The sequence below is a fragment of the Grus americana genome, chromosome 7 (genome assembly GCF_028858705.1).
Source record: "Grus americana isolate bGruAme1 chromosome 7, bGruAme1.mat, whole genome shotgun sequence".
NCBI lineage: Eukaryota > Metazoa > Chordata > Aves > Gruiformes > Gruidae > Grus > Grus americana.
Window position 1 is genome coordinate 22,272,187 of NC_072858.1, and position 22,691 is coordinate 22,294,877.

Consider the following 22,691-nt stretch of genomic DNA (forward strand, 5'->3'; position numbering starts at 1 on the left):
GATAGCAGTTTTAGATATCTTAGATGAGCAAAATTTACAATGCGTGTTGAACCAGGCCTTGGAAGACATCTGAATATGGACACCCCAAAATCATGTGAGAATACATTTCAAAGGACAGAGGTGAAAAGGAAAGAAATGCAAAAGAAATACCACAGCAGAAGCTTCACAGAGGAAATCCAGAACTGTAGCAGGAAGTTAAGCTGGGGTGAGGCTAATTCTATCACTGAAGAAATCAGCACTGGTGAAGCAAGCCTTCTTGCAGTGTTAACAGCCAGGAGTCCATCTTCATCATTCGCTGATTTGTTTTAAAGCCAGAAGGGACCGCTATGATCATTGAGTCTGACCCTGTGAGGGTCTGACAGGCCTGTGAACTGCCCTCTGCGATGCCTGCATTGAGCCCAACAACTTGTGGTTGGAATTAAACCTTCCTGTTCATTCTGCCCTCCACTGCTCTCCCAGGCTGGCAAGATGTACAGGACATACCTGATCTGGCTGTGCAGCATTTGTCTCATCTGCCTCAGGAAGGGGCTGTTTATCAGGGATCCCATTACTCAAACATGAGGCGATCTAGAAAAGTAACAGACATGCAGATAGTGAAGCCCCTATCAAAGTTAAACACCTGGGCAGCAAAGCCACCAAGTGACTGGCAAGCCCCAGACAGAATTCCCCCGGCTCTTTCACCTGTTTGAAAAGTTCCACCTCTCCCTATTCCTGGCTGGCTGCCTATCAGAGGTTATTTATCCTTTTCAGACCATTGTCCATGCTGCTGCAAGAGTTTCCTCCCCCGCAGCTCCATCAGTGCTATGCCAGACTGTCTTCATCTGTCACCTTCTTCCTGTCTGAGGAATCCCCTGAGATGCAGAGAGCTGGATGCTAGAAGAAGCTCTCACAACTGCACTTTTATTATACACCTCCCAGAGCACCAACAACTGGAATCAAGATAACTGGGCTCAAGATCTCTTTGGTTTGATGCAATACAGCTACAGTTATACCCTTACAAGTGCCCGCAATTGCTTTTTAATGAGGGATACTTGATGTGCCTGATATTTCATACAGTTCGGTCTTTCACATGCTGTGAGATCACTCACTCATTTCCAGTAGGGACCCTACAACCCTCTTGCAACAGCTTTAGTCCTGCAAAGGTTTCTCTCTATTGGAAAGACCCTTTACCTTTTTTTGCAGATCTTCTTTACTGTAGCCCAGCAGCTTGAGGAGTTTAGTCCTGGACTCCTGCTCCAGATTCACCTGAGTCCCAAAGGATATTAAAAAGACAAGAAAATATGTAAAATCCTAGATATCTACACACCGACAACTGTTGGCTGCTTCTGGCAGCAGCAAAGTTTAGAGCTCGATTTATAGAAAAGGAACTCAACTATGACAAATTCCATAGATTTTCCCACCGTAGTCATTAGGTGGACTTAAGTTATAATAATGATAAAAGGGTGAAATTCAAGTTTGTCACAGTTACAATTGAGGTACAACTGCGTATCAGGGCTATGACTGTAAGCATACCTAGTGTACTTGGTCACTAATTCCCTGGATGCTCTAGGAATCACCAAGCTAATCTCTGCATAGAGACAATGGACTGATTTGAGTCCAGATGAAACTGAGACAGGGTGATTACCTGAATTCCTAGCTGGCTTCACAAAAGTTAGTTAACTAATTGTTACAGAAGCTCCCTGGGTGGGGATTTCAGACAGTCCCAGAGATTCCCACAGGTTGCACGCAGCCTAATTGATAGGCTTTATTTGTATGCTTTAACACGTGATTACCATTCTGCAAGGAGAATCTGTCTGTCTCAGTAAGTCCCAGGCTGTTCCTACTACAGAACTGATCAAACTGTACATGGATAATATATTTGTAAACAGTCAGTAGAAACTGGTCTTGCATATGCAGGAATGGTCATGCAGGACAGTCTTTTGCACAGAAGCTTGGTTTGTAGTTTAAAACATAAGACATTAAGATATAATTTGGCAGTGGGTTGAGATGAGAAAATCCTTTTTAGCGCCTTGACACAAAGCCCAAATGAGTCCACTGAAAAGACCATTCCTACTGAAAAATAAGGCAACCTCCAAGACCTCAACTGCAAAAACTTTTCTTTAGACAAGTAACTAACTAGCCTATTCAGTTCCATTTTATACCTTAAAGAACAGGAATATAAAGGGCTAGAGAGGACCACAATGAACACATGCCACCCCAGGACCGTAAAAGAACTGACCTCTGTGTTTCACCACAGCCATCCTACCTTCAAGAAGTTCCAAAGGTTCTCATCAAATGGCAGCTTGGCTGTCTGGATCTTGCCCTGGCAGTAATCAAGGAGATTCCCTGACTGCAAGGCCATCTGCAGTTCTCTGGATCGGAGCAGGAATTCAGTTTCAGTAGTGACTTGACTGATGAATACCTGGTGTGGGTAAGTCTGCTGCATTTGCTGTCCAGGAGCTTTGGTAAGACCAAAGGAAATAAGTTTTCCTCCAAACTGAGAAAGACAGAGGGAGACACAGTAAGCATTCTTATAAACAAAGGTAAAAGCAACTCACAGCTCTTCATTCAGCAAGGTGGACTTGAGCTCCAGCTGTGATCACAAGGAACCCAAACAGTCTAATGTCTATAGATGGTAGGGACATTGAGGGAGTTCACATCACAAGTCCTTCACCTGAAGGCTGATAACCATGACACTTGTGTACATGCTATCAGGCCAAGCCAATTGCCAATGCCAGAGAGGCACAGAGGAAAAAGTACCATTTGGAACTGTTTGTTCTTTTCTGACACGGAGAGGCAGGCTGCAATGATAAAAACTACCATGCAGATAGAGAAAGAGAGGAGAATAGGAATGCGTGTCACAGCCTACAAGAGCAGCTTTTATGAGTCTTCCTTAGTTTTGTTAACTCTTACTCATAACCTCCCATTCTTTGCTACAGGACTCCTTCTTGTTGGAGAGATATCTGAATGTTGAGCAAGACAGCTTCGCTCCATGGGACACCACACTGCACTTTAAACAGGCATTAGAACAACTAGCAATGGGAAGATAAAAAGGTTTCTCTAGCGAAAGAAAAAGATTGTGTCACAAGATGACACATCTGTTGCATTTTAAGCTAAAGATGCTCCATTCACTTACTGCAAATGAAACCCCCACAGGTCTGCGAATCCATTTGGGTGGCTTTTTTAATGGTGGAATCAAGGTGGTCTGAGCTACTTGCTCTGGCACTTGCAGAGGAGGAAGGATCTGTCCTGTGCCAAAGGGATCGAGGTTGTTGAAGGAGGAAGAGATCTAGAATCAGATGGAGAAAGAAATAAGATATAATTCAATTCCTCTCTGTAGGGAGTAAGGACAAAAAAATACTGCTTCGTAATTAGTTACTTCCCTCACTGATGAAAAAAGCCTACTACGGCACCTCTTCCTGGAATAGCACCTGGCCTCTAAGTGAGAGAAATGGTATTTCCAAACAGTTACAGAAATTATTTCTCAAGAAAGCTTCACCTTGTAATTTTTCCTTAGCAAGATGCAAATTCCCTAACAAACACTGCCTGGCCTAGCACCCAGCTCATAAACATAGGAGTTACAAAATTACTTGTTTTATGCAAGACAGTGACAACATATAGTCAAAAGTTGTCCAACTTATTTCTTGTTTTGCTCACAAAGGAATGCTGACTCCCTTTCTGTTGCTGGGGTCTTTCAAATGGGTTAGTTTTAAGGACTGTCCCAAGCTTTTATAGCTTAGATGAGGCTGGTGAAATAATCTCTCCAGACTTTCTTGCCTAGACAGGAGTGTCAAAAGTGGCCTCTGATCTGGATTTCTGACATTTGTGAAGTCAGTGACCATACATACAATACTGTTCATGAGCATTCTTAATTTTTAACATTGTTGGCGTAGATTTGTTGTTTGCTAAAGATAACCCTGTTCAAGTTTGAACTGGACCATAGTGCATAGCTCCAAAATAGCGCTGACTAGCATACCTGAAAAGAAGCAACACAAGGCTCATCAAGCTAAGGTTGCCAAACAAAGAATCACAGACAAGATCTACATGTTTTATCTTTCAAATCTTTCTTGAGGGGAAACCAATTTCAAAGAATGACAGCTTATACCTAACAGATCAATCACCCTAAACCTTCAAAAAAATAAAATACAGGACGAGGGTACCAGTAACATCAACCACCAGGTCTTCAACAGGGTTTCTGTCTTGATACCATGGAATCCAGAGGAAAGAGACCTTTTAGTCATGAACTCCCTGACTCCACAATTGTCATTATCTCCTCCTATTTTTGTTCTTACTTGTTATTCTATTTATCTAGGAGTTATTCTACCCTACTGTTCTCCAATTTTGAAGAGTTGAAGTGTGGTGCATGCACATGAAGAATGCACAGAAAGAAAATTCTCCATGAGTTAAATAAATCCTTAATCTCCTAAGGCTGTTGCTTGATAAAGTATTTTATTTCTCTTGCAAATCCTATGAAACTGAACTCAGTCAACTGCAAATGACTATATAATGACTATATAAGCCAGCTCATACGTATTCTCTTAAAATCTGTATTGTAAGGCATTTGTTGGCTGGGAGAGAGGGAAGGAATTAAAAGACTAGACACCAGATTAAAACTAAAATTTTAGACATTACTGACATTTAATCTGTTCAGAGTTTGCCCATCTATTAATTGGTTAAGTAATGGGTCTCAGTATCAAAATATTAACATGCTCAAAGTTATAGTCAATTGACTTCAGGAAAATTGCTAGTAGTGGCTTATAAGCTACTTTTTAAGATTCTCTTCTGACCTAATAAAGAATAACATGTTATATTAATTAGTATCAATGTATTTAATTTTAACCTAATGACAAGACAAGCTTGTTGCTCTAACAGGCATGCTGCTTTATTTCTAGTCTAGTAGTAATAACCATAAAATATATATAACATCAAAACTACACTTGATCTTGGTTCTCTTCACTCACTTCAATGAATTTTACAAGAAATACTGAGACACTTTTGTCAAGAAGCAATGTAGTCCCTTTGGGACTTGGTGGATATTAAGCCCCCCCACACCATAGTTCCCACACCATACAGCTATATGTTGTGGTGGGTGGGACAGAATGCATCACTTAAAAACCATACTGTTACACACGTGCGCTTCCAACACTCTCTGAAGTCAGGTGAGTAATTGCCAATCTGTCAAGCCACAACATGTTCACAGGACTTTACCTTGTCAGCCTGTGTCTTCTGCTGAGCTTCTAAGTTCCCACCCATAACAGAATAAATGTTGATCCACCCATCGAAAGTGGCAGCAGAGAAGACTGAAGGATTCCTAGGACACCACTGGACATCAAAGCACCACTGACTGCGAATGGGCAGCTCGTAAACCACCTATCGCAGAAAGAGAGAAGGCAGAAGCACAACACGAATAGCCCCCTGGTTCCCCAAATTACTTGCCCACAGCAAATAGGTCACACTTTATTTATATATGACTATTGTATACAAGTCCCTTACTTTTTCTTCTTGAAGGATGCATTGCAACCAAGTTATAGCACATTGAGCCCAAACAACAGAAAGCCACAGAAAGCTGCTATACCACAGGATTCTGATTGTAGAACAAAATGCAAAAGCAACAAGTCAGTACTGTTGCACCTGCTGTTAACCAGGGGAGACACACCAGAAAACAACACAAGAAAACCAGAAGCCAAAGGGCAAGAAGGTGTCATGAGCAAGAACATGTTAACAGAAAGACTAGTCTGGAATAACAAATTTGACAAGGAAAATAAAAGCCTACAGAAAAAAAGTAGAACCATGAAAAAGGGCTGTAGCTGCAGATGAACTATGAAGGATATTGTAGCCAACAAGTTTCTGGACTAGCACTCAAAAATCCAAAGTTCAATTCATGGCCCAGTCACAGACTTCCTGCCTGATGTTGGGCAACTCACTAATACAACCTTGACTTTCAACCTCGTTTGTAAAATGAGGGTATTTCCTTTATGCCTCACAGGCACAAAGCACAGAGAATCACAGCTTCCTTCTCTGTGGGAACATGATCTGTGCTTTCTGTTCCCAGGTACAAAAACTTGTATTTTCTTATATTAAAATCTGGATTGCTAAATTAAAAAACAAACAAACAAACCCCAAACACCAAAAAAGGACCAAAAAACCCCCCCAAATATCCCCCCAAAACAAAGAAACCAACCCTTCCCCTAAACTCACCAGATCAGCCATTCTGTATAACTGTACTGTCCTTACTATTGAACACCGTCCCAATTTTTGTATCACCTGAAAATTTTCTGTTCATTGGTACCAAGTCAAGAACAGCTCCCTAGCAATAGTTTGTGCAAATGTTGAATTTGGACTCTGCAAATCTACAGCAGCATACATAAAGATGAGCCAGCTGCGATAATTTTTTTTTTTTTTGCTGTTAAAATACAGTGAAAAGACTTTAGTAAAAAGTAGACTTCAGGAACATTTCAGAGTCTGATTCTCTTCTAACCACTAGACATCTGTACAGAGTGAGCATCAAATCCCATGAAACCACAACAGCAGCATTTCATGCATTTTATGAAAATGGATTAATTTTTTTCCATGTCTCCAAGGCAAAGGTGGTCAGCTACGTGAAATTGTCCCGTGAAATGAATCCAGCCTGAGGCTCCCAGCTGGACTTTGTTCAGTATTGTAGAGTCCTTTCCCCACAATATGATTAAGATCAACTACATGAATTTTGTTCAAAGTTCAAAATTCAGTTTTATCCAGAAATTTAGCATTGAATGAGTAGGTGTGCAGGAGTAGGAATTTTTTTGCACAGTCCTGTTTTAATTCAGGTGATGCCAAAATATTTCAAAGATGGTAATTTTGAGATACTTGACTAGATAAACACATACAAGCACTGTACTAAAGTTTACACACATTTAATTACATTGTTCCCTTCTCAATGACCCTAATAACTGCTCCTCATTCTCCTTCAATTTCCCCCCCCAAAAAAAACCTACTACCCTAGGAGAAAAAAGAAGAAGAAACAAATGGACACAGAGAAAGCTATATGTGTAAACATAGCAGGAGTAATCATAATTAGCTGAAAGTAAGTTTTAGTTAAAGCTTTCTTCCCTCTATGATCTCTGGATGCAGATATATCAGAGAAAATCTCTGCTTCTGTCGTTTTCAGTCTGGATATGGACAACACTTTCATTCACTCCAGACAGGAATAGTACAGCAGACATACTGGAGGAAATTACATTGGCACTCCACAGGGATACAGAAATGGGACATGCATATAGCATAGCACACAACTCTGTATAAAGCAGACCATGTGTACTTATAGCTGTGGTTATGTACCTCCCCCATACTTGGGTTCCAGCACAAGATCCGGTTGTCTTTGGCGCTACTCAACAGTAGTTCAGGGTCAGCCTGGCACCAAGAGACAGAGAGAACTCCCCTAAAATAGATCAGAAAGAAACCAGTCATATTTTATACCCAGTCCACTCTCCCACCGTGTCACCAAGAAAGCAGAAATGCTGCTTAATCTCAGAAATGCTAGTTGTCATCTCTACCTTCAACCAGATTCATCTATGAAACAAAGCAGGCCTGGCAAAAAAATCATAGTTCTCCTAAGTCCAGTCTCCCAGATGTCTGCCTTTTAAAGATGGAGATCCTTGAAAAAGCAACACAACAAGCAGGCCCTCACCTTGTGTGCCCTTCCAGCTGGCTCAAAGGAGAGGTAGCAAAACGTAAGTCCCATATTTGGATCACTGGCAAGCGGTCATCCTCAGAGGAAAGGACTAGCTGGGTTGCAACTTCTGGATGCCAGGCCATTCCTGAGCAATGCATCTAGGGACAAAAATAGCATAAGCTGAAAATTCAGTAAAGCAAGCTGGCAATAGCACAAATGGCCCAGAGCCATGTAATTCTGCATTTAACTGCCTTGAATGCTTGACATAAAGCAAGTCTAGCAATGTCTTGCTGTGGAAAGCAAGTATTTCTACCTTCTCTATGCAGCAAAAAAACCTACTAACCATACACAAGTTGAAGGACTAGTTCAAAGTTCATCTAGGAAGACAGCTGCAATTAAAATGCAGGAGATTTCTCATAAATGAGCTGTGAACATAGAAACTGAATATGAGGGTGCCCTAATTTTAGGAACAGCTAGAGGTCTTGTTTCTCCATTTCATTAGAGAAAAAAAAAAAAAAAAAAAGAGGTGCTTCACTACTACAGCTCCAAGAGAACCAGCCCCAACAGCTCCCACAATGAAAACACTTGATCTCAAAGAGCATGCGCCACTGCTTTGCAGTCACACGTGACGTGTTGTAAGCTAGTCAGAATCAGTGTCTTTCCTTCACTCACTCTGTTGCTGTGGTCACTGACTTTGATGATAGGCTCATTCTTCCTGAGGTCCCAAACCACAGCCTTGCCACTGGGGTGAGCAGAGGACAGGATATGCTGCACTTGCCGATTCCAGGACACCACACTGATGTCTTCATGAGGCTGCCAAGATAGGAAAAGGCCACACATCCGTTATTCCCATGTTGAGAGAACACTAATCACAGGATTCTGTCACTAGCTAGGGTTTTATATAGACTCCTCTCTTCAATCACTGATCAACTAACTGGAAATAGCAGCACTGACCAGAAAGACTAGGGAGCATGGAAAGTCCTTTACTCAGAATGTAGAGTGGACAGTCAAGTTCTGTGGGGGAATGTCACCTGGAAAAGCACCTTTGCATTTTGGGAGCATTTGGATTCTGCATTGGCCAAATGAGTCATAAATCAATTCTCAGAACTTCTACCCTAACTCCTGTGATGAACTTAAACAGAAAGATGACCTTGTGCAACATTTCAGGAGTGCAGTGAGATGGAAAATGATGAAGCATTCAAGGCTAATTGCTGTTACTGTATCTAGCGCAATGCAGGAGATAGGCAAGGAAACAAATGGGAGGCTTACTGGAGATAAAACTTGGCCTGCTTGTATGCAAGTTTACTACGATTTTTTTCACTTTCAGTTGATTGCCCTGAATAATGTAATCAGCATCAGAAGCTTCTTCCTCTTCAAACTCAGGAAACATTATCTGGGAGTAATAGCCAAGATATGTTAAATGGCTCACCAACTCTGCTAGGGATATTACTTTCATGAGATATGAAAAGCTTCAGCTGAAGCCTGAAGTAAATTTATTCCTCAGAGAAGATCCAATAAGCCTTCTTAATCCACCACACATGCCCTAGCTGGATCACAAGATAAACTGGTCAGTTACTTGATTCAAATCACCAAAGAGCTTACCCATCCATGCAAAGTGCATCCCTCCAGAGCTCGCCAGCCTACCTGCCCTCCTCTTATAACACTCCTTCCACTTCCCCAAAATGAAGCTGATCAGTTATGATTCATCTTCTCCTGAGAGACATCAAGGTCATTCCCACACACTCACATCTTTTTGCCTTGCCTATTGAGATATAAAACCGCAGGAGTATTGTGCAGAGGAAAACTCATTTACCTGTGATTTAGCCCCTGGAGTCATAGGCACACTGAAGTTATTCAAGTCCCAGATGAAAATTTCAGAATCATTGGCTCCAGAAGCTAAGAGGTTACTCTGCAGAAAAAAGAAAAGCTCAGCTGAGTTTCACAGGGAAAGAGGATGGATTTCTTAAAAATCACAGAATCATAGAAGGGTTTGGGTTGGAAGGGACCTTAAAGATCATCCAGTTCCACCTCCTCTGTCATGGGCAGGGACACTCTCGACTAGACCACGTTGCCCGAAGCCTCATCCAACCTGGCCTTGAACACATCCAGGGATGGGGCATCCACAGCTTCTCTGGGCAACCTGTTCCAGTGCCTCACCACCCTCACAGTGAAGAGCTTCTTCCTCGTATCTAAACTAAATTTACCCTCCTTCAGCTTAAGGCCATTCATTAGCCCTTGTCCTATTACTACATGCCCTCTGGCTTTCTTGTAGACCCCCTCTAGGTAATGGAAGGTGCTATAAGGTCTTCCCAGAGCCTTCTCTTTCTCATGCTTAATAAATGTAATAAATGTAAGCAAAAAATCCAAAAGCTTCCGAAGTCAGATAACAGCTGCATTTCACAGCCACAGGTAAGCAAAAAGATACTAACTGGATTATAAACCAAGTACATTTCTGGCCTCCGTGCCTTGAGCTGTACCATGGTACAGACCTCTAAAATTTGTCTAGCAAGCTACATGTGCAGGTGACTGGTGTTACTCATCATGAAACTCTGCCACAGGCCTGGAAGCCGCTGTCACTGGCCAGCATCCCGGCATCTTGCCCTGCATCCCAGCACCAAGGACGTTTCTTCTGAGAAGACCCAGGCTTCCCACAAGGGTCTGCAGACATCTTTCAATTTGCCTTTGTGCTACCACAAGAACTTGTGTTCTGTTCACTGCTCACTCATGTTGCAGCCCCTTCAAGTGTGATCAGGGCCCCACTGAATCAGAAAACAACTGAACGAATAAAAAAAAGTTCTGATTTCAAATGGATAATGGTCTAACATGTAACAATATTACAAGACGTGTTTTTACAGAGAAGTGAGAGACTTGATCAAGGTCACAGGGGAGTTCAGTGGCAAAGCTGAGCCCCAAATCAGTCTTGTGTCACAACTACCATGCCTCTTCCGGGTTAAAAACTGTTCCTTCAATTTATACATCTCTATACACAAGGGGAAAATTTTTTTAGTATGGAGGTTAACCTTCATTTGCTTATAAGTATCTCAATGTTGTCTACCTGGAAAGGGTTGAAGTCAAGAGCTCGAACAGGACCTGAATGCTTCTCTGTCTGCCCAATTACAGGCTCACTCTTTGAGGCCAAGATGCGGTGCACACTGTACATTGTCAGTACACCATTATCCCCTCCACCAATGATCACTCCGGAGGACTCTGGGGACCCATTTCCAAAGTTACCCCAGATCAGCTTATGAAACCTAAAAAAGAAGATGATAAAGTTGGCATAGGCCACAATATTTGGTGGAAGTCAAGACACCCTCTGCATTACCAAAAACCACCTCTGTGTTCCAACCTATCAATCATAACCATCAGTCTGAACCTTAAAATAACCATTTCCCTTTGAAGATGACCGTGGCTCTTACATGGAAAAAAAGAAGTAAGCTTCCTTCCAAAGACTTTTAAAGGGAACTTACAAAGGAAGTAAGCCCCCTCTTTTCTCCCCTTAAAACATTTAGGACCTCATATGGGATTTGCTGAGTGAACTCCTCTAACCTCTACACTACATAGAAAATTAAATTACAGGACTATATGCCTTCTTTTCCAGAGCAATTATTTGAAAAACATGTTTACTCAATGTAAAAGCTGCTAGTTACAAATCAAGGCTGTGTTTTACGCTGGGTGCAAATGTCATCCACGCTGATGAGCATAAGAAATCACCTTGTCTTAAAAAGCTCTTCATCTAGTCTCTTTATTGCAAATCATCAGCCCCAGCAAATTCTCATGATATAGAATGACTCTCCTGATTGACTACCATGTAAGTCCTTTCTGACTTCTCCAATGGTCCAACTGCTGCACTTTTACACCCAACAAGATTTGTGTCAACAAGAATGTTCAATTCTTCAAGACAGAGGTCAACTGATCCAAAAGATCACTTTATACCCCCCAAAATATGATGTCGTCCTCTCCTTTCTTGTACCAGAAAAGCCCTTTTCAGTGCCACTGATTGACATGTCAGTATGAGTCTCTAGTACCTGTTTGAGGCAGGAAGTGTTCCTTTCTGCTTCATGTCCAGGGAGGGATCCCTGAAGTCAACCTCAAATATTTCCAAGGTGGCATTTGTACTGAAGGATGCATCCAGTTGTTGGGCAGATGTTCCTAGCAGAAATACAAAGGTGAAACAAGTGGGCACTTTTTTCAAGAGAACAAGATACAAAAAGAGCAGGGCATTGGAAATCTTCATAAGTTGGAAATTCTTCATAGTCAACACAATCTTGGTTGTGCCTGTTCAAGGAAAGGACATGCTTGAATACCTCAGAATGAGGAACCAACAATTCTGAAAAATATTTTGAAAGAAATTAGAACTTCTTCAAGAAATTCTGAGCACCAGGGTTAGTGTTGAGCAAATGTCTTTCTCTCTTGGAATAAATATAATTCATATACTCTCTGCCAAGCAGCCACAGCTTCTGATATTAAGTCCTTATCTAAATTACAAATGCAGTCACATCATGAAACCCTGCTACAAGTATGATCCCAAACACTTCTGTATACTGCTCCTCAATCATGACCATATGTCTTGATCAACCCTTCTAAACCTGGTCTACAGCAAAAGTTCTTCAACCTTAGCCAACTGAACACTCCCCAATGACCCACAGACAGCTAGCAGTTACACAGTGGTGGCTTCCTTCCTTCTCCTTAGCTTACAAGATAAAACCTAAAAATAGATTTAACATTGCCTAATGGGACACTGCCAGGCAAATAGTCACCCAGTTACCACAGAGGTGCTTTGTAACTGCCTATGGCATGGAAAGTGCCCAAGAGACTATTAAAAAGCAGTACAAATTATGAAACTATGTAGTTTCTGATCTAAAGCAGACTGAAACCAAGACCTTTGGTCCAACCAAAAGTCTGTCCTTATTAGAGAAACACAAGATAGACCATCTACCCCAAGAATTTCACTTTTAAGGCAACAGACAAACTTTTTTAAGGTGAAGAGATTTCTATTATTTTATTGTCAAACCATATGATAATGTCTGAAGACAAACAAAGTAAAAATGAGCTCAAATGAACATAATTAGAACGAACTTTTTTTCCCTCCCACAGACGTATTAAGTAGGTAACCTTATTTTGTTTTAATTTTTATAGCAAGCAGGTGCTGAAGTTCATACAGACTTAATTAGAAGTTAGATCCAAAAAGCCATGTATTCACCCCTTGAAAAAAATCACTGGCCTTTAAGGTATCAAAGCTGGGCATGCAAATAATCCTCTACAGTTCACTTAAAAGAAAAAAAAATTAAGGCTGTAATGTTTTCAGTGTATTGCTCTTCCAGAGATCATTAAGGTGGGAATTGTTGAAAGTTAAAGCCAGTGCAACTCTATATAAAATCTGTGACTCATACTTTAATTCTGACAAATTGTAAAGAACTTTACCTGTTGCTAGATAAATGGGGTGGTTGTTTGCTGGACTCCATGCCTGGACAGCTGTTCGCTCAATTTCCTTTAGCTTCATTTTCTAGGCTCTAGAAGAAATTTCACACATTGGTTAGACTAGCCAATAAAGTCAACATTAAAATAATCACACCAGTAACAAAATATCCCTCTTATGAACAACTTGCTCTCAATAGAGAGAAGTTACTTGTTACTTCCCGAGGTAGAGAATAGTTTCACAGGAATGAATTCATGAAAAAAACCTGCAAACAATCCCAGCTGTCTGATCCCAGATTTTCTTTCATATACAGCTCTCTTTCATATACCCCAATTACATGAGAGATTCAGTAAAAGGAAAGGGATCTAAATTAAACAACACACTCAAGTCTCCAGTCCAGGCTGGTTTAAATCAGCTGCAGAAATTAATTTAAACAAATGTATTTGCAAAGCAGTAGTTGCTCTCTTTGAACAAGCTGATGTCAGTATATACATAGGCAGAAAGGGAGCAGAAGGAATCTCAGGGCAGGCTAAATTCCAAGCAGAAAAGTGACGTGGCAACAGAAAACAAAGTGCAATGCTATCAAACGCCAATTCAGTTAATGTACTTTGTTCTTGTTCCTCTGAGAGGTGAAAGGAAAGAATTCATTTGACTTTCTGCTTGAGCTTGTAAATGGCAGAAGGTGAGAAGAAGCGATCCAGAAGTAACTACTGGGTTTCAATCTCAGCTCTGACAACTCTTTTTATTTACTCTGCATAGATCAACTGACACCTGTGAAATGGTAACACAACTTCCCCACGTCACTGGAGAGAGATTAGTTGGACAATAATGTAGCAGGATAATTGAAAGTCAAACAACAGCAGGCAGCCAGAAGGTTGCAAAACTGAATATAAATACAAATTATTGTTCCATGTACAATCCTGTTCTTGCTGAGGAGAAAGCATCCAGCACCTCTCCATCCCAGACTATGCCCAGGCCTTCTAGGCATGTCAGCAACATCAGTGATGTTGCGGACATACTATTCACAGGCTCACGGGGTCACTCTCACGAGCAGTTCCTAAACCTTTCAAGCCTGGCTGCAGCGCAGTCTTTTAACTCTAGCTAAACAGATCTGCTAACTATGCACTCAGATGATATCATGCCAAATAAAGTAAAACTGTCAACAGGCAGTGCAGCAAAACACTCTGCATCTTGCCAGCTCACTGTGAGTTCATAAAGGTAGCTTGCTGTGGCCAGCCCACTGTCAGGCCACACCATCCCAAAAAAACCCAAACCAGTTCTGAAAAAGCCTTCCATCATCTTGTGGCTTATATGAAGCTATGGCCTTCTGAGGCCCACACAAAGGGAAACCTGGTCAGCATTGCTTCTTGAGCTTGGACCTCCTGGCTAGTAACTCCACACTCTTTTAGGGTTTCTTCACTCTAAAGAGTGGCTCAATATCAACAGAACAACTGTAGAGGTGCTGGATCGCAGGTATTGAACAGGTACACTGTGTCCCTGGTCTTCAAGGCAAAGCAGCAGCAGTGCCAACAGACTTGAGAATGCCCACAGGAGATGCCCAAGAAACCAAAATCACAGTATCACACCATCTCTTAAGCACCTCCTATCAGTTCTGCTCCACTGCAGCTGAGGTTCTGCAGGGATGCAGCAGCACCTCCTCCTTAAATCAGTGGGCTCTGAGTTTGGAAGGAAAAAAAGCCGGATTTGAGTCTTAGTCTTAGAGAAGCGATCCTCCTATACACTGTGCACGTCTGTATCCAGGACAGGACTCAACGATCCTTAGAGCACGAAAAAGCCCTTCTTTAGCAACCTCTTGTGGCCGCCTGAGAAAAATTCACAAGCATCAGACTTCCACACGAGAATTTTTGGGGAGAGATTGCCGCCTGCTGTCATCTCCCAGTATAGCATCTAAGACTTCTGAGAAAGCTCATGCTTTTCTCAGGACCTCTAATTAATTAATCATGACAATTCCTCCTCCTCCTCCAGACATCCGATTACAGACCTAACGTATTAGCGAACCTCAGCCCCAGCGGGAGTCACAGGACAGAAGCAGCGTTTCCCCACAGCCTCCTCCGGCGGTGGTTTCCCGCACAGTGCCCTTAAAAGGCAACAGTGTCTGCAAAGCAAAACTCGGCAGGTCAGAGCGCTCCCCACCACCGGGAACAGTGAAAAGTAAAAGCACGTGTTCTCAAATCATGACGGACCACGCAAACAATGCTGACAGAGGCAAAAATTCCTCACCTACACTAACTTGAAATACTTGTGGCTTGGAATACATCCTAAAAGACTGTGGTGGTTGTATCAGCTAATTGAACCTCACAGCTGCCCTGATAATCATCCCTGGTATCACTCTAGTGAGGCCTTCTCTCTCTTGCACCACCCAAATACCATCAATCAGAAATCCCCTCCTACTGACTTTCCCAATCCTCCTCCAGCAACTGGGCATCCAACCATTCTGCATTGAACAGTTCCTGCTAATACTGGGCTTCCAGCACAGCACACAAAGGAGCTGATAGCCTGATCCCCCTTAGGTTAACGTGAGAATTGGACAGAAGAGACTTGTCCAAGGTCACCCAGGTGACAAGCAGCCACCCTAAGAATTGAAAGAGGCCTCTCAGCCATGACACAATGGTTAAGACAAACTGACCTAGAGTCCCCACATCCCAGCATCGATTTAAAGTCTTTGTACTTCTCCTTCCCTTTGCATTGCTCTGACACTCTCCTTTCACAGCTCCCCAACACCTTACAGCCAGGCTGTTCTCATAAGTGCTTATTATAAACCCTGATTACAGAGGGCAGAAGGCACAGAGACACTAATCTCAGCTAATCATTGGTGTTTGCAAGGCGGGGTTGTTGCCAGGCAGGGCTCAGCATATTCCTCCATGACAGCTCCCATGGTATATAAAGAAACTTCTTGTGCCCTGAGCACTTTGAAAAGCTATTGCCAAGTGCACAGCACTGCCCAGATGGGAGTGCCTATACAGGTATCTAGTCAGCTCACTCCGCACAACAGCATGACGCTGTACGACAGTGAAAAAAAGGGAAGGTCTAGAAAGCAAGCATTGTCCTCGGCCACCGGGTGTCACAAAATAGGCCCTTGGCTTCGCCAGAGGCCTCCCCGCGGCCCAGGTCAACCAGCCTAGCTCCTCACAGGCGCTCCCCACCTGCCGCTGCCCAGAAGCCGCCCCCCCGGCAAAGGGGAAGCAAGCTCCGAGGCTCCCGGGGCAGAGGAGTAGGGACGGAGCCACGGGACCTGGGGATGGAGCTGGCACAGCGACACCGGGGCGGGCAGGGCAGCAAAGCAGGCCTGGGTCGCGGGCAAATGGGGTCGCGGGGCCCAGCCCCGGGGCGCGGCAGGGCAGGGGCGCCGCGGTCGGGGCTGGGCCGGCCCGGGGGCGGCTCCCGGGCCCCTGCCCCCGGCGGCGGGGCTGAGGGGCGCGAGGGCCGGAGCAGGAGCAGCCGCTCGCGTCGGGCTGAGCGGAGCGGAGCAGGAGGAGGGAGAGAGAGGCGGGCGGCGGCCCTTACCGGCTCGCTGGCCGTCCCCACCGCGCCGCCGACCCGAGCCCGAACAGCTCCCACAGCTAAGCCCTCGCGACGGTGGCCGCCGGGAGCCGAAAAGCGCCCGCTCGCGAAGCACCGCCCGTGACCCCGCCCCCGCGACGCCGGAGGGAGCGCGCGCCGCCTGTCTCGCCGCGCCTGCGCAGACAGCAGCCTCAGGGGGCGGTGGGAGCCGTCACCGCTCCGCTACCGGCATCGGGGCCGCCGCGCAGGGCGGGAGCCCGTTCTCTTGGGGAATTTGGCCACTACCGCCCTCCGGGTGTGTCCCGAAAGTGTGTGTGGGGTGTGCTTTCAGCTCTCCTGACCAGGTGCGGGGTGTCTCCTCCTCAGCCGCGGCACAATGACCGGGGAGGGCCTCAGCACGGGGCTCCCAAGCCAAGAGGCTCTCGGGCACCTTTTCTGGTTTTAATGTACTTGGATTTGCTCCATCCGCTACTCTGAAACGGTTCATGCTGTAGGCCAAGAAGGACCATAGCTGGGGCCTGCTGCCTCTGAAGTCACCCTTTCCCAGAAGGGCTTTGCCTCAGCAACAGATTTAAGCCTTCCCAAGAGGGCATGCAGAAGGAAGGGTGCACAGCTTAGGAATATATTTTCCTAAAAGCATTTTAGTTGCCGGGGTGGGGGGGGGATAAAAAAGCATACGAACCCAGATCTCTTTCCCTCACCTCTCTGTTTTGAGAAAAATTGCCTACACTAAAAACCCCATTTTTAAGGATTTCTGAGCCATGTTCTCTGCCCCACCCATTATGCCTTCCTCACAAAGACGCACATCATTAAATTACTGGTTAGATACAGACCAGGTGTGAAACTCCCCAAAGGAGGAGGCAGCAAACAGTGCTGGGGCAGGGCAGCCATGTGATGTGCTGTGCAATAAGCTGGATAGGCCCTGCATAACACTTTGTAACAGAATTCAGTTTCAAGGTCCCCACAGCTCAAAAAATACTTTAGAAACCCTTCTGGGGTAAATAATAATCTGTAATTTAAAATTAAGCATTTCTGTAACTAGAAGAGAAGGTGACAGCTTGCAAAAGCCAGGAGGAATGGCGATTGTTCAGCACCTCCAAAGAGGTTAGTTGTATTTACACACACGTTATGTCCTCACATTCAATCACATCATCCCCTTCAACGTACACCCTTACAGAAATCCCTATGCAGAGATCAAGCTAACTATCCTTTAGAATCTGAGGTTAAAAATCTTTATAGATTGAAAAAATCATGAATCACTATCTACAAATACCTGCTTCTCTTAAAGCACAAAACTATGAGTCATGACAGGGTGTTGACAGCATCCAGCCTATAGGAAGCACCCAGGAGAGCCCAAGCCCTTAGCCTTCTGTCATCACCTACTCCTGCAGCCAAGCAGCAGGGTATAAGCCCTAGCACAGGGCAGCTGAGAAAACTTTCACTGTAAATCAGTACTGAAGGTACCACTGCCTCCAGTAACACGGGGGAAAAAACCCTTATGTTAAGGGAAGAGTGGAGCTGGAAAAATCTAGGAGCTTCATAAAATTGTATAACTGCTGATGACGCCATAGGAGGCCCTAGACTAGTGGTTTGCAGAAACAGGTCAGACATAACTCCAACCCTAGTGGATGAGCTTGGACCATACAGGAGAAACTTGGCATCTGTGCTCTTGGACCAAAGCCCAGGCACAGCAGAACAGGTCTGGCCAAAGCTGGACTTGCTCATCAGCCTTTTCGTACCGCTGCTCTCCACAGCTCTGCTGTCAGCATCAGGCCATACACTGCAAGGCTCTGTGCCTCACTAGTGCTTCCTACTGGTTGTGCAAGCTTCACTTCAGGAGTAACCAAACCAGGAAGAGCTCAAAGCCAAATCCCCGTAAGGACAGACAGTTATCCAGACAGCAGGAGACTCCCAAGCACTGGCCACTGTGGTTCTGCCTGTCATTTCACATTACATGATGACAGTTGTTCAACTCCAAGCAGCACCTGGAGTAAGCCACTTGGTAATAGGCAGTATTGCCACAAACAGGCTTAGCTACGGAATGTTTGTGCACAAGGTACATAAACTAGCAGCAGTCCCAGGACTGCACTCAGAACTTTGCCCCACAGATACCAGCCCATTTAGAAAAATGGCAAAGGTCATTCAGTTTCATCAGCCATCATTCAGCCTTCTCAAACCAATGGAAGACAACTAGCACAGTGGGTATCATCGATATATTTCACTGCAGTTAGTGGCTGAAAGTTGAAGAACAAGTGTTAACACACGCCACAGTGAACACTAGAGAAGATGACATCCCCAGCAGAGCTGATGCAGGAGAAACACAGCACTTCTGACAGCTTTCAGATTTCATAGTGCGTCACCACTGGTGGCTCTTTATTGGGGTCTCCACCTTTCTCCAGATACAGGTCATTGAAGGGATACTGCTTCGGTCCCTACAAGGAGAGATAGTGGCAAATTCACCAAGCAAATTAAGGGATAACAGGAAAATGTCTCATCCCATCCCACCCCACCCAAATCAAGGCTTGTCATTTACAACTAAAATTTATATTTCTTAAGTTCTTCAGCAGGGATATTAGAGTACAAGAGAAGTAAATTCAGAGATAGAGTTCTTTGTACAAATCCATGTCCTTTAACAGTAACATCAAGGTGGTCTTGCATTTAATCTTGACCAAAAGTTCATCTTGCAACATGAGGATAACATATTGCAAAAGCTGTTTGTGTATTCAGACGTATTTTTCAGAAGTACATTCCAAATGACCCAGATCATTATATAACTAAAAACACGGGGCAAGAGAAGAGATAAAGCATCTCCCTTGTGCAGATGCACACAGGGGAGGAGACCACCTAGACCAAAGAAGGGATACTGTAAGAAGTATAACTTAAAATTAGTTCTCTACAAGCAGGCACTGCTCACTACAAAGCAGAACCTGTGGGCTGAGCCAAGCCATTCAACAGAACAACTCAGGCTGGATGAGGCCACAGGACACCCGTTGGCCCATCCCTTGCCAGCAGCAGAGTTTTGCATTCCCACCCATCACTCAGCTTCAGCAAAGCCGCTCTTCTACACATCGGCGGTGACAAGAGACACAGCTACTTTTATTCCCTTTACCCAAGGGTGTCACTCACCACAGGCCTGTAAGATGGATAGATCTCTCCAAGACCAAACATGATCAGCATGGTACTCAAAAAGACAAGGAAGTGTTTGCGCATGGTGTGCCAGGGAACTGGAGTGGGAGATGTATCAACGCGGTTCCGAATATACATGTCAAAGTCCCAGTGCATCTAAAGAACAAAGGAAAATGGCTGCACATTTATCAACGGTGCTCAAGCTGCTTCTATCAAGGGAAGAAGTGCTTTACAACATTCACAAAACTGCCAGAAGCAGATTTATGCCCATCTCACAAGTGGGGATAAAGCCACGAAGGAGATAAGTGATCTACCTGCAGTCACAGCAAGTTGTCACTTACATAACTCAGGACTCCAAATTCCATCCTATGTTTATACCAGACAATATGCTTAAATATAGGATAGCAGCAGCTTGTATTATATACATAATCACTCCACCTTAAATTTGTCCCCCAGCACTGTTGAAAAGTCATGGTATGAATCAGTACCCTCATTTATGGAAGTTCAGTCACACACCTCAACAGATATATTATTTCAAACAAAGAAGGAATACCTGCCACATGGAAGCTGGCTTCTCAAAACAGGTAGAGCACCTGCCACTGTGACTCCATGACAAGAGCAGGGCTGGTAGCAAGATAATGCCCTTCCTGATTAAAGCAGAAGGGCATTTAAGCTTCTGCCTCAAATTATATATAGGGAAGTCCTAAGCATGTTCTGCTTATAGTCCCCTTTCACATTAATGAAAGCAGAGAACTCATTAATTTGCAGCTCAAGTCCTGCCTCTAGCTCCCCAGCTTTCCCCTGTGCACACAGGGCCATTTGTTATCAAACCCAGAGCACCAGACTGAGCAGAATTCTACTGCCTAAACAGAGGCATCTGCTGACACCTGAGACACAGCAATATATTCTACCTGCAAGGGTACCTACACAAGCCTTCCTGTACCAAGCACCACCACAACACAGAATCACCACAGGTTTTTTCATGTGCTTCTACAGTCATTAAAACAAACACTTTAAATTTTACCGTGGTACACATGCTACGATGCTCTTGCATGTTTATACTATGATGTATTACATACACATGCTCACATAATCTCTGCTTTCATTAAGAAGAGCTCAAGTCAATTACCAAGTTCAGTAACCACAGTTAGACTGCAGTCATTCACAGAAAGACCATGCACTAACCGAAGTTTCTCCTTTACAAGGAGTTTGAGGAACTTAAATTTTGGAAGTCAACGCAGATGCTCTATTCATCCATTTCTCTTAATGATATCTTGCAAAATTTCTTCAGAGAAAACCTCTTTATATATATACTATCCCAAAACAACCCTGAAGTAATAAAGCAGCAGTAGTTACTTCCATTGTACTAAAAGGACTTTACTCAAATTATGGCTTCTTTGCTAAGTGATTCTGAACTAAGCTCTCATACTGAGTCACATCAGGCAAAGAAAATGGATGAGACTTTCCTATTCCTGCAGAAAAAATAAGCTTGTAAAGTTTCCCTCCTCATATGTAATAAGATGTTAACATTCCTCAGCACTTTCAAAATATTTACCCTGATGCCCACAGCCTAAGCTTCCCTCCAACTGACTGTCCCTGCTTGCACAGGCAACATACCTGCAGTTGATGATGCAATTACACAAAGAATTAAACAGAAAGCACTGACAAGATGCACACATTAGTATTTAGTAATGGTAGCATTACAATCATAATGAAAGGTGCTATTAACATCCCTACCGGCTCTCCCCAGTTATGCCTCATGTCCGGCTGGTCCCACTGGTACCAGGGGTCTCTCTCATGAAGCGACTTATCAGGGAGCTTGGGATAGTCACCATACCTGTGTGAAACAGAAAAATACCCAAACATACAAGAAATCTGTATTAACTTAAAAACATTTTGTGGGAGACACCATAGCATAGGCCTATGGAAATGGAAGACTTAAACATTACTTTGTTTTTATAGCTCCTATGTATACACATATTTTAAATGCATACATGCAACTAGCACAACAATCATCACCTCGATGCCAGTCATCGTAACAAATTGCATTCCTCAAAGTTGCCTTTTTAGGCTATACTAGCTGGAAGGAAATGCAAGCTTAAGTGAAATACAGAACCCTAGTTATCTAGCATTTTGCACATAGCAACATATTCCCCCACATTTATTCCAGAGATGGCTTTCAGTTCATCCCTCTTAGCCCTGCATTACAACGGCATATGAAGTCTCTCATACAGTATGTTATTCACACAGGCCTCCAACTCATTCCATTTGTTCCTGTTTTAAAATACTGGTGCGTGCCTTCAAATCTCTAAGCTCACAGCACAGCATCTCCAGCCATTCAACAGAGACTACCAGCCTGCCGGGAGGTGCTGGCCTTGGCCTGCTCCCCGGCTGCAGGGGCACAGAACCCCCCAGCTCACCCAAAGCCGTCGTCAGGGTAGGGCTCATAGTCTTCCACCCGCATATTGTACTTCTTTGCGGCAGCTGCCCGCTCCTCCGGTGTCCGGGGGTACGGCCCGGGCAGCAGGTCCTTGGACATCTCCGAGGCTGGCGGGAGAGCAACAAGGCAAGGGTGGGCACGGGCCCCGCCGGCAGCCGCAGCCAGGCCGGGGAGGTCGCGCCACCCTCACACCCCAGCCCCGGAGTCACTCGCCCACCGCCCCAAGGACACCCGCCCCGCCGCCGGCCGAGGTCCCCCCGCTTCCGTCTCCCTGCTCACCCGCCCGCGCCCCTGGAGGCGCCGCCGCAGCGGCCCGCGCCGCCCACAGCCGGGCGGCTGCCCGCTGCCAGAGGACACCGCGGAGCCCGGCCGCCGCCATTGCCGCCACCGCGCAGGCGCGGCCAACGGTAACCGGTAAGGACAGAAGAGCTCGGGGCAAGAACGTACGCGGGGTGGGGCTAGAAGGGGTGGGGCTAGATCGGGGGCGGGGCGACCCCCGCCACCGCCCGCGCTGTAGAGTACAAACACCCCGTGCACGGCATTAATTAATCATCCGC

The 22,691-nt window shown here is 44.5% G+C and overlaps 2 protein-coding genes across 4 annotated transcripts in view; both read right to left on the reverse strand.

Annotated features, from left to right (window-relative positions):
• SEC31B (SEC31 homolog B, COPII coat complex component) overlaps positions 1-16,710 on the reverse strand; it is a 34,369-nt gene extending 17,659 nt beyond the window's left edge. For 2 of the 3 annotated variants that reach the window (XM_054831429.1, XM_054831427.1), the window contains exons 1-13: positions 16,572-16,710; positions 13,052-13,140; positions 11,656-11,779; positions 10,686-10,881; positions 9,444-9,539; positions 8,303-8,443; positions 7,646-7,788; positions 7,297-7,396; positions 5,188-5,349; positions 3,116-3,268; positions 2,246-2,476; positions 1,171-1,245; positions 484-567 (exon numbers count right to left, since the gene is read on the reverse strand). In XM_054831429.1, the coding sequence (XP_054687404.1) occupies positions 484-567; positions 1,171-1,245; positions 2,246-2,476; positions 3,116-3,268; positions 5,188-5,349; positions 7,297-7,396; positions 7,646-7,788; positions 8,303-8,443; positions 9,444-9,539; positions 10,686-10,881; positions 11,656-11,779; positions 13,052-13,130 (1,584 nt within the window). In that variant the 5' untranslated portion in view covers positions 13,131-13,140; positions 16,572-16,710. Of the gene's footprint in view, positions 1-483; positions 568-1,170; positions 1,246-2,245; positions 2,477-3,115; positions 3,269-5,187; positions 5,350-7,296; positions 7,397-7,645; positions 7,789-8,302; positions 8,444-9,443; positions 9,540-10,685; positions 10,882-11,655; positions 11,780-13,051; positions 13,141-13,429; positions 13,801-16,571 lie in introns of those variants that run through there. The other variant, XM_054831428.1, reaches the window with a different exon arrangement.
• A 2,056-nt stretch (positions 16,711-18,766) lies between these two features.
• Positions 18,767-22,573, reverse strand: NDUFB8 (NADH:ubiquinone oxidoreductase subunit B8). Its single transcript, XM_054832713.1, has 5 exons — positions 22,414-22,573; positions 22,115-22,241; positions 21,432-21,531; positions 19,695-19,850; positions 18,767-19,000 (listed from the first exon to the last, which is right to left on the reverse strand). Exons 1-5 carry the CDS (start codon positions 22,511-22,513, stop codon positions 18,908-18,910), a joined length of 576 nt encoding a protein of 191 aa, XP_054688688.1. The 5' UTR covers positions 22,514-22,573; the 3' UTR covers positions 18,767-18,907.
• Between the last annotated feature and the right edge of the window lie 118 nt (positions 22,574-22,691).

Excerpts from the sequence above, each read along its gene's own strand:
- NDUFB8 (XM_054832713.1), bottom strand. The coding sequence starts at position 22,513 with ATGGCGGCGGCCGGGCTCCGCGGTGTCCTCTGGCAGCGGGCAGCCGCC. Across the intron at positions 19,851-21,431 it reads GGCATAACTGGGGAGAGCCG|ATGCACTGGGACTTTGACAT; the intron begins GTAGGGATGTTA and ends TTTGTTCTTTAG. Across the intron at positions 19,001-19,694 it reads ATCCATCTTACAGGCCTGTG|GGACCGAAGCAGTATCCCTT; the intron begins GTGAGTGACACC and ends CTCTCCTTGTAG.